Source organism: Macrobrachium rosenbergii, chromosome 51, assembly GCF_040412425.1.
Source record: "Macrobrachium rosenbergii isolate ZJJX-2024 chromosome 51, ASM4041242v1, whole genome shotgun sequence".
NCBI lineage: Eukaryota > Metazoa > Arthropoda > Malacostraca > Decapoda > Palaemonidae > Macrobrachium > Macrobrachium rosenbergii.
Genome location: NC_089791.1, coordinates 24,159,767 through 24,170,929, shown reverse-complemented (window position 1 = coordinate 24,170,929; position 11,163 = coordinate 24,159,767). Strand labels below are relative to the sequence as shown.

At 46.4% G+C, this 11,163-nt stretch overlaps 1 protein-coding gene across 3 annotated transcripts in view; it reads right to left on the bottom strand.

Annotated features, from left to right (window-relative positions):
• The window catches only part of holn1 (CD2 antigen cytoplasmic tail-binding protein 2 homolog holn1), a 46,688-nt gene that overhangs the window by 10,029 nt on the left and 25,496 nt on the right, over positions 1 to 11,163 (bottom strand). For all 3 annotated transcript variants that reach the window (XM_067095096.1, XM_067095097.1, XM_067095094.1), the window contains exons 4-5: positions 5,117 to 5,275; positions 1,662 to 1,850 (exon numbers count right to left, since the gene is read on the bottom strand). In XM_067095096.1, the coding sequence (XP_066951197.1) occupies positions 1,662 to 1,850; positions 5,117 to 5,275 (348 nt within the window). The remainder of the gene's footprint in view (positions 1 to 1,661; positions 1,851 to 5,116; positions 5,276 to 11,163) is intronic.

Here is an 11,163-nt window from a genome sequence, read left to right as displayed (position 1 = left end):
TTTCTCCTATTCTTAAGATATCCTGCTAATCCACATACACACAAACATATATAAGGGCGACAACTACTGCCTTACAACTTTTCTGGTGGAAGTAACAAAAACAATTTTAATGTTCCATACACACAAACCAGTGTACCACAAAAGCCTTTATTTGCTGACTCTAAACTATCCACATAAAGTATGACACTTATTGGAGAGCTGGGCAGCTGTTCCTTTGGGTTTCTGTCAAACTTTTCACTTTTATGCTTCAACTTTCCGTATCTTCAAAATTATATTTTTCTAATTTGTTCAACAAGACCACCAAGTCATATCCATTAACTTTACTCAGCTGGCTCAAAAGACTTACTTTTATAATGCAGGGGGTAATTCAAAGCAAGACAAAATAAAAAAAAATCGGACAGCCAGGTGGAATGAAATCTGATGGATGAAAAGTGAAAGACCATAAGTAAGGCACCTGGAACTGAAGGAGGCTGTAAAGAAGTTCTATCACTGCCTGAAATGTGGCACAGAAGGTATAGTGTAGGCAGTACACCCCATGGTGTTTCATTTAAGAACAAAGCCTTTGGAATACATTGATGTCTTGAAATGACTCGGTCTGGTTAAACGTTAGTAAAATAATACCAAGATAATCAATGTTAAAGGCATGAAACCTTGGGTAACTGCACTGCCAGAACATAATTATAATACTGTAATTATAAATTAGTTTAACAAGCCCACTAAGTTACATTTCTACTCTAACAGGGGTTGTCCCAAGGATTTGTTCTGAGTTGAGAGATAAAAACTAGAAGAATGTAGAGTACAAGAAATTGGAAGGCAACATACTATTGTATACTGCCTTCTGTTTACAGCAATATACAACAGATCCATCAGTTCCTACAAGGGGAGGCATGCTTGAATAAACTCTAATGAGTTGATGACTTGAGGGCAGACCACCACGTACAGTCATCACTACTGGAGGGCAAGATCTTTTTCATACCCTCATTATACGCTCTCTCAGCTCTCGTACAGCCAACCTGAGCCTAATTCCTAAGGTCAGTGAAATTACACTACAAAAAGTCTGACTGACTGTTCCTCCATAAACGATAAGCTTGTTTTTCATGGTAGGCAAGCTTACAAACAGCATTAACCATAGGTTATCTTTAAGAAAAAACTTGGGGGATTTTAGAAAGAAATCTCCTCTCAATAATAGCCTTAAGGGGATCATTTGAACACTCAGTTCAGTCTTCTATTAACATCGCTCCACCTAAGCTCGATAAGATCACAGTTAGTACTATCCCAATAGACCCGGAATTTCAAGTATACCTTTCTTGAAAAGCTAACATCAATATATCTATAATCTGTTTATTTGTAAGAACATACCGTACTTATTTTATTTAAATACTGTACTTTAATTTTTGCATCATAAAATATACACATTTTTCAACAATTGAACAATCTTTTTCATTCAAACCAATTACAAATTTCAAATATACTACCTCACCACAGCTCCCATGAATCAATTTTAGACAGTGGCATAAATTACAGAAGTTTGCTACATAAAAAAAAAAAAAAAAAAAAAAAAAAAAAAAAAAAAAGTTCATCACCACCAAAAGGATTTGCAAACAAATGCATAAAGTATTTCAACTTTAACATTTTTAAAGCACATCTCAAACCTGACTTACCTTAAAATTAATCATTTCATATGTTTCTTGATAAATGTCCATGTTTCCAGTTTCCATTATCTTGTTGGCTAGTTCTGTGAGTCTCAAAAAATCAGCCATATTCTGATCTTCACTCTCTTTTTCTAAACTTCCCATCTTTTTTAACTTCCATTTCTGTGCCGAGGACATTTTTTTGTTGCCACCAAGTCTCTGGAAATGTAAGGTGAAAATCAAAATCAACATTTTTTGCTTATGTAAAGAATTAGGAGTAGTGAATGGTTAAAGAATAACCTGGTACTGTACAGTAAATACAAAGGGAAATATCCTTTGGTTATAAATAACAGTAAAAACTCAAGGACTGGATAAAGTCTGTAAGTATTGTCATTTGAGCAAAAGAGCTTAAAATTGAAAATTATACTGGTAAGACCATTACACAAGTTTTCTCTTTAAAAAAATATAAGGAGGAAATTTAACAAAAACTGATTTTTCTTATTGAGGCAGGACATCTATCATCCTATACTGTACATTACATTACTGGGTAATTTGAAAAACTTTTAAAAACACAAGTAGGTGTGGGCATACTGGAGAAACTTGTTTTTCCAACCAAACATTTAAACACCTTAAAATCATCCCGTGATAGTATCCAATCCAGTGCATCATCTGATGAGATCAGACCAGTTTGTTGTAAAATGAAAAAAAATTTTTTGTTAATTATTTGTATTTTTCCTTAGTATACAAACCAGAGCCTTTTCAATAGGAACATTCTTCAGCATGTTGAAAGGCCAAGCGCTGGGATCTATGAAGTCATTCAACGCTGAAACAGAAATGGACAGTAAGAAGGTCTGAAGGGTGTAATAGGAGGAAAACCTCGCAGTTGTACTATGAAACAATTGTTAGAAGATGACAGAAAGTAAAACGGAAGAAAGAGAATACAAACAGAGGTACAGTAAAAGGAATGAAAGGGGACGCAGCTAGATGCTTAAGGGACGCTGAAAAGAACCTTGAGTAATGCCTACAGAGCACCACAGGGTGCGCTAAAGGCACTACCCCCCTATGGGGGCACTTGTTAACAACGGTGGTTAACCAGTGGTTTTTATGGGGTGAGAGAAGGGTAACACCAATCACTCACCTGATGTCACTAAGCAATTTCTACTTTGACTTAGAGGACAAAGTCACTTTCCCCAAACAAGGAAAGATCTCACAGAACAACAAAAAAATCTTTTTAATTACGTTATGAAAAACTTGGGATGGATTCCCCATTCTCTTCCACCACGCTGGAAGAAAGAAAAAGCTCGCAAACACTTGGGTGTGGGGAAAAACACACTATCCCATGGGTACTGAACAAGCACTTTCCCCAAACCCAGAAAGATCTCACAGAAGACACAAAATCCTTTTAATTACATTATGAAAAAACTGGGATGGAATCCCCCTCACAAAGAAAAGAAAGCTAAACTGTACACTGTTCGTGTATTTTGAGAGGAAGAACATACATGGGAGACACTCGCTCCTTCACTCCTTTGTCCTGCACTCAGGAAAAAGACCCAAACCTAACACACAACAGCGATAATCCCCACACAATTGAAGCTATCAACACTAAAAACGGTAACAGGCTCAGGCAAATACTAGGCACTGGGAGAACGTACTCCAAATCACACAGAATAGAAGGAAACTAATGAGAACGCAATATGAGAGAGACGAATGGGAAAATGTGCGAACTCGAGTGCGGCTGCAAAGACAATGGGGAAGGAGGTCAGGGTCAGGTCACACCATGTGACCCAGGTAGCATTAGGATTTTGTTTTCAGAGACAAGTTGAGAACAGCCAAAGTTAGGTAAGTGCAGAGTACTCCATATATGAAATTGTAGGTTCGTATGTTAGAAAAAATACAAATTTCTTTTTAATTTGGTATACAGTACACCACCTGTATTCGCTGGGGATGCGTACCACACCCGCCCGCGAATACCTAAAATCTGTGAATACTTAAAACCCCCTCTAAAAACACTTAGAACTGCCCATTTTGATAGTTCAAACACAAAAAAAAACCCTCTAAAAATGCTTATACCCAAGTCTTTTAATAGTTTTATCACAAAAAGTGCATTTAGTCGTGAAAATTATATGAAAATATAGTAATTAGTGAATATTTCTCAGAGAAAAATACCACGAATGGGCAAATTTTCTGTGAATAATGTGTATATATGTTCCATACAGAAATCTAAGAATAGGTGAGTTCATGAATCATGAGAGCACGAGTATGGGGGGTTTACTGTATTTGATATAGGGATCTGGTTTGTATACTTAAGAAAAACAAAAATTACTTGAAAAAAAAATGTGATTTGTTCCTATGGGAAGAAAGGAGCAGCCTTCTCTTCTTAGTGGACATGTGTGAAGGGAATAGCGCTGCCAAATGTATGATAATTACATGGTGATTTGGCATGTCCACTCACCAGCAACGAGGAAGTGTGTGAGAAAATTTTTCCTGGACTTCTTACACAAGGTCTTAACCTTAACCTTTTTCTTCTTCCTAAGCAGAGGAAGTGAATCCCAGGACAAGAACAACGATCTAGAAGAATAACAATGACGTGGGAGAAGGTTGTGAACAGGAAGTTCATTTATTTTTTCTCTGGAACACCTTGCTTGTCTTCCACATTGAAGGGCTGCTATGAAATGGGAGTTGTTGAAACATCCACCAGAGGTTCAGCTACTGGCAGAGCTACTGCAACCACAGGCTTCCCCATTCTTGCAGAAGACAGAAAAGCTACAGCTTGTAAGACAATAACTACCAAGCATGAGATAATTCCTCATTTCCTGACAAGATGAAATGAAAAGGGTTTAAAGCATCTAGGTTGAAGGGAAAGAGCCGGAGGGATCTGGCAGCATCAGAAGCTGGCCAACATGTCTCTTCACATCAAACTACCAAACCACTTCTCATTGGGAAGAGGGGAAACCTTGTACAATCTTTGCCCCTACAAAAAGAGCAATATTTATGTGGGTGTACTAATACGGGGACATGAAGCCACCACGTGAGTGCCCATGTCACTTGCACCAACACTGGTCATGTTTCTTCTCCATACAGAAAGAAAAACAAGACTAAGTGACATAAAAATCTAACTAAATATGCAGTAGGAAAAAAAATGAATCCATGGCAAATGCAAAACAACAAGAATAGCAAGCTACTCATCCAGTCAAAAGATCACACGGAGAGATGTGGAAGCACATCCAAATGTATGACAGCTGAAGAAAAAGTGGCTAGTGTCAGTAAGTAAGGGATACTCCCCACTAAACCCCCTTTACCACCAGTTAACTACCTTGTTACAGAGTTCAGTGGCCATCCCAGCTCGTGCTGAAGAATATCTCCTATCATAAAAGGAGATGGTTTGTATTTCCACTGGAACTAACTTATATGCAAAAAACACACAACGATTCAACTAAACTGCTACAAATACACTTCTATTATGTATATAAATAATAAAAACTCACCTTTAATGCCTTTGCTATGGTTTCTCCTTCTTTTACAAACTCTAGCATCTCTGTGTAGAGCATAATATTTCCATCAGCATTTTCTTCATAGATTTCACTCTCAGAATCAGACTCAATATCAGAGCCATACTTTTTCTCATCACCTTCACGCTGTTTGACCTGAGAAAAATAAAAAAACATGAGATGATTTGAACTTTTCACTCTACAAACCCATTTATTAAATAAAAACCCACCAGGTGACATGTAAGCTCAAAACTTAGTTGGCTTACCTCAAGAAACCTCTCCTTCACTACTGGTTTTCTCATTAAAAAAAAAAAAATTTTCTCAACAACCAGACCTAGAGAACAACTCAACAGTGTCCAGATTTTCCAATAGGTCCCCTTCCCTTTGGTTTCCATTGCAATAATCTTTTGCTTGTGTAAACTCATTCTGTTTAAATATCAAAACCACTACAGCTGGTTCCTCTACAAACTTCAAACCATTTTCAACATAAAATCTTAATGTAGTGTTGTGACACCTTTCACTGATCCAAGCCTTTTGATCTAAGTTGTTTGCACTTACACAAGGTTTTTAAAGGGAAGGATATACACTGATATTGTAAAGTCACCAATTCGGCGCCAGGATAGTGTTTCGGCGGCGCCATTAATTAAGTCTCCGCTGAGCTTGTTTTCTTTGGTGACTACCCGTTTTCTTCAAGCTCAATTAGTCACGCCTAAAACGTGCCAGGTCACGCATTTTAATCATTTTTACTTTATGGTATTTATACGAATGTCACACATTGTGTATCACATGTTTCTTCATTCACAGGCATCAAGACTGTATCTATATTGTAGCTCTGTATATTTCGTATTGTAATTTGTACTCGTTTACTGCATATTATTGTTTATTGTTTCGACCTCAGGTCACAGTCAATTCCATTGTCTCTCACGGCCCGGCGTCAGTCGGCCGCAATATAAGCCGCCTGGATCTGTAATAAAGCAGCAGTAACCTTTACCTGCTCGTTTCTTTGACACCTTACAGTGGTGACCCCCGGAGTATCCCGGAGCCATTAGCGGACTCACACGGCGACTCAGTCTTGGCTCCAGGATTCCTCCAAAACGCTCTTAGCGGCCTAAACACGCGCTGTAACCAGCGTTTGAGCGTGCTGACTCGCTCGTCGGCGTACCCCACCAGCGTCACTAGCGGAACCACACGGCGCACGAAAGTGCGTACTGACGCGAGTACCCCACTCCAGTAAGGGGTCAAAGGAGCGAGCATGGACGCGATATCCCCTCCTTCATGCAGTTAAACGCGACCCCAGCGGACTCCGAGGTTTACCTACCTCCCATCACAGCCGCGCCCGCCCCGCGCATCGAGGCCCTCCCGCAACTCCACACCAGCGCCCGAACACACGACGGCCGGGCAACACAATCGCGGGCGCCCTCACCCTAAAGCTGCCGCCCGTTTACGCAGGGGAACCCATCGAGGTGGCTGCGCAGGGTGGAGAGCCACTTCAGAATCGCGGACCTCACGGACGAAATCCTACAGGCCGACACAGTGCTCAACGCCCTTCCGGAGGACGTGTACAACAAACTCATCTCGTGGGTACCCAAACACTCACCCTCACATACAGCACCACAAAAAGTTCCTCCTCGAAGCTTGCTCCCTGCCCATCGCCGAGCGGGCCGCCGTGCTATCGACCTTGCCAATAATCACGCCACGACCTCAATCCAAGGGACGCTTTGGGGCATGGTCGAGATCTCCTGTCAACACCAGTCTTGGGTGGCACAAACAAGCGGCAGGAGATAAGCCGTCAGACGTGGGAAATTTTCCTTCGCCAACTCACTCCCGGAAGTACGCAACCAGATCGCTCACCCCTACACCATGCCTGTCGAGGACCTCATAGAGGCGGCACAACACCTCACAGACTCCGTCAAGGTTTCACAGCGGCTAAAACCGGCCACACAGCCGGTCAGCTCCGTCCAGCCTGGAAGAGGACGTGAGCAGCCCGTCAACGCCATCGCCAACAGACGTCCACCGAACCACAGTAGACGGTGGTCCCCGGCTTCTGTCGCTATCACAAGTGGTTCGGAAAGGACGCCCGAAACTGCCTGCCGCCCTGCTCGTTCAACCGTTCAAAAAAGCGGGGTGGCGGCCAGCAGGACAGGCCGCCATGGCAGCCGAAGAACCCAGGGCCTCAAAAAACAGTAGGTTTTTACGTCCAGCGACACCGTCTCCGCAGGATGATGCTGGTCGACACAGGAGCCTTTAAGTCGGTCTTCCCAGCATCCAGAGAGGACCGCAACCAGACACCAGACCCGCCGCCTTCCTGACGGCCGCCAACGGAACCCCATCCTCTCCCCTCGGCACCAGGCTCCTGTCGATCTCCATCCTTGGCCAGAGTTACTCCTGGGACTTCATCGTCGCGGACGAAACCCCACTCCTGGGGCCGATTTTCTGGCGCACTTCGCCTGCTAGTCGGCGTGGGCGCAAAGCGCCTCCTCGATACCGACTCCTGCCGGTCTCTCCCGTTAACGGCGGGACCCAGACCCACCATCAGCGCCGCGCCCCACCAGTACGCACACCTTCTGTCGGAGTTCCCGAGGTGTTTAAGCCGAGCCGCCAAGTCCCCGGGGCCCCAGCCAAGCACGGCATATACCACCATATAGTGACTAAAGGGCCCCGACACATGCGAAGTTCCGCAGGCTTCCCCTCAGCGCCTTCAGGAGGCGAAAAAGCATTCGGGAGATGGAACGGATGGGCATCTGCAGGAAAGCTTCCAGTCCATGGGCCTCCCCCTCCACATGGTGCAGAAACCGGACGGCTCCTGGAGACCCTGCGGCGACTACAGACGGCTCAACATTGCAACGGAGCCCGACCACTACCCTCTGCCCAATATGCAAGACCTCACGGCCTCCTTTCACGGGGCCAAAATATTCACTAAATTGGACCTTCTTAAATCTTATTTTCAGGTACCTGTTGCGCCAGAGGACATACAAAGACAGCCATCATCACGCCCTTCGGGTCCTATGTGTTCGCCTTCTCCACCTTCGGGCTGAGAACGCCGGGCCACCTTCCAGCGGCTCATGGACAGCATCCTGGGGACCTAAAATTCTGCGTCTGCTACGTCGACGACATTCTCATATTTTCCAGGTCTCTGGCGAACACCAGAGGCACATCAAAGCAGTCCTCCAGCGCCTCCAAGAAAACGGCCTCGTCGTCCGTTTTGACAAGTGTACCTTCGGCGCCCAGAAAGCAGAATTCCTGGGTCACGAGGTATCTCCGACAGGCGTCCGCCCTCTTACATCGAAAGTGGCAGCCGTAGCCAAGTTCCCGACACCCACCTCCATCAAGGCCGTCCAGGAGTTCCTTGGGATGGTAAACTTCTACAGGCGCTTCATCCCGGGATCGCAGACACCACGGCCCCCTGACGGAAGTCCTAAAAGGTCAACCAAGTCCCTGTCTTGGGGACCCAGCCAGCAGCAGGCCTTTTCCCTGACGAAGGCCGCCCTCACCAAGGCAACCGCCTTGGCACACCAGGATCCCAAGGCTCCCTCCAGCTGACGACAGACGCCAGTAACGTTGCCTGCGGTGCTGTTCTGGAGCAAATCATCAACGGCCCCCAGCCCATCGCCTTCTTCAGCAAGAAGTTCAATCCCGCAGAGTCCCGCCACAGCACCTTCGACAGGGGAACTCTGCGCGATGTACCGCGCAGTTCGGCACTTCAAGTTCCTCCTGGAGGACGCCCTTCACAATCTTCACAGACCACCAGCCACTGGTTCACGCTTTCACGAAGCAGGGGACGCATGGTCTTCCAGGCAGCAGCGCCACCTCTCAGCCATAGCCGAATTTACCTGTTCCGTCAGGTACCTCCCGGCAAGAAAAATCCCGTAGCAGACGCCTCTCCAGAGTCGAGTTGAACGCAGTGCAGCTTGGTGTAGATTACCAGGACCTTGCCAGAGAACAGGCCGCTGACCCAGAAACCCCAGCATACCGCACCGCCATCACATCCCTCAAGTGGCGGGACATGACCCTCGCCCCGAGGCCCCAGCCTGCTCTGTGACATCAGCACAGGCCAGCCCCCCTTGGTTCCAGCCTCACGCCGCCGTCAGGTATTCGACATCATCCACGGCCTCTCACACCCTCCGGCAGGACCACGGCCAAACTGCTTTCAAAAAGTTACGTCTGGCACGGGGTGCAAAGGACGCCACAGCCTGGGCAAAACAGTGCCTGCAGTGCCAGACCAGTAAAGTGGGTCGTCACACGCAGTCGGGGGTAGGCGAGTTCCCACAGCCAGGGCGCGCTTCGCCACATCCACATCGACGTCGCCGGGCCCTTCCCCATCAGGCGGATCCAGATACCTCCTCACGGTGGTAGACCGTTCGGCGAGGTGGCCCGGCCACGCCCATGCAAGAAGCCACCGCCAGCGCTGCGTGCGCCGAGGCCCTGCTCTCCAGTTGGGTTAGCCGCCGGCGCCCCGGACCACATCACAACCGACAGGGGCCCCGCTTTCCTCTCCGAGCTGTGGTCTGCCCTGGCTCAACTGCTGGGAACCACGCACCACACCACCACAGCGTACAACCCAGCGCCAACGGCCTGGTTGAACGGTTCCACAGGTCCTTAAAGTCATCCCTCATGGCCCGCTGCACCGCCGAGGACTGGAAACATCAGCTGCCGTGGGTCCTCCTCGGGTTGAGGACCGCCCCAGAGCCGACGGCACCCCATCTGCAGCTGAACAAACCTGGGGGAACCCCTCGTGGTGCCGGGAGAGCTCGTGACGGGGTGATCGCCACTCCCCATCTCTGCAGAGGCTCCGCGGCGGGCGGGCAAGTTCGCCCCTTGCAGGCGCTCATACATCGACAGAGCAACCACCTCGTGCGCCACAGCTGTCATCCGCCACCCACGCCGTCCAGAGTCGACGCCGTCCGGCCACCACTAACTAAGCCCTACAGGGGACCCTTCCGGCGTGCTGGAGCGGAACAGCAAGGCGTTCCGGCTGGCACTTCCAGGCAAGAACGACTGGGTTTCCATAGATCGGCTAAAGCCCGCCTTCCTGTCGGAGAGTCCCGGCAGCGACGCAGCACCCCTTCCGCCCAAACGCACTCCAGCACGCCTCACCACCGCAGGCGCCGCCGCCCCAGGAAGGGACCGCCCAAACAGCAGCCTCACAGGCGGGAGGCCCCTCAGTTATCTTCAAGGAGCCGCGGCACCCTTCAGCGCCCCACCAGGTACAGGGGATTAATCAGACGCGCCCTCGCCTTGGGGAGTATTTGTAAAGTCACCACCCGGCGCCAGGATAGTGTTTCGCGGCGCCATTAATTAAGTCTCCGCTGAGCTTGTTTTCTTTGGTGACTACCCCGTTTTCTTCAAGCTCAATTAGTCACGCCTAAAACGTGCCAGGTCACGATTTTAATCATTTTTACTTTATGGTATTTATACGAATGTCACACATTGTGTATCACATGTTTCTTCATTCACAGGCATCAAGACTGTATCTATATTGTAGCTCTGTATATTTCGTATTGTAATTTGTACTCGTTTACTGCATATTATTGTTTATTGTTTCGACCTCAGGTCACAGTCAATTCCATTGTCTCTCACGGCCCGGCGTCAGTCGGCCGCAATATAAGCCGCCTGGATCTGTAATAAAGCAGCAGTAACCTTTACCTGCTCGTTTCTTTGACACCTTACAATATTACAAATTATCTTATGATTTGCTCACTGAAATAATGAAACTAAGAGTGCAACATGAACATAATTAATATTTTTAAAAATTACTTTTAACCTTTATGTTTCTTGAGACACCATTTTCTTTCAGTCTATGACTCTCAAAATCCAAAATGATACTGCTTTAATATACAGTAGGCAGTATTTTTGATGTGGCTTCATCTTAACCATTAAAAAATATTCATTTGGCTTAAAAAAAAGTTTTTACTCCAATGCCTTCATACTTCTCCTGGTTCTATATATCACAGTACATATCTAAAGTCTACAAGCTTAATTTTCTTAGATTTTCAATAGTGAAATTCAACACATGCCTTTTAAATGCATAATTACATTGCTACATA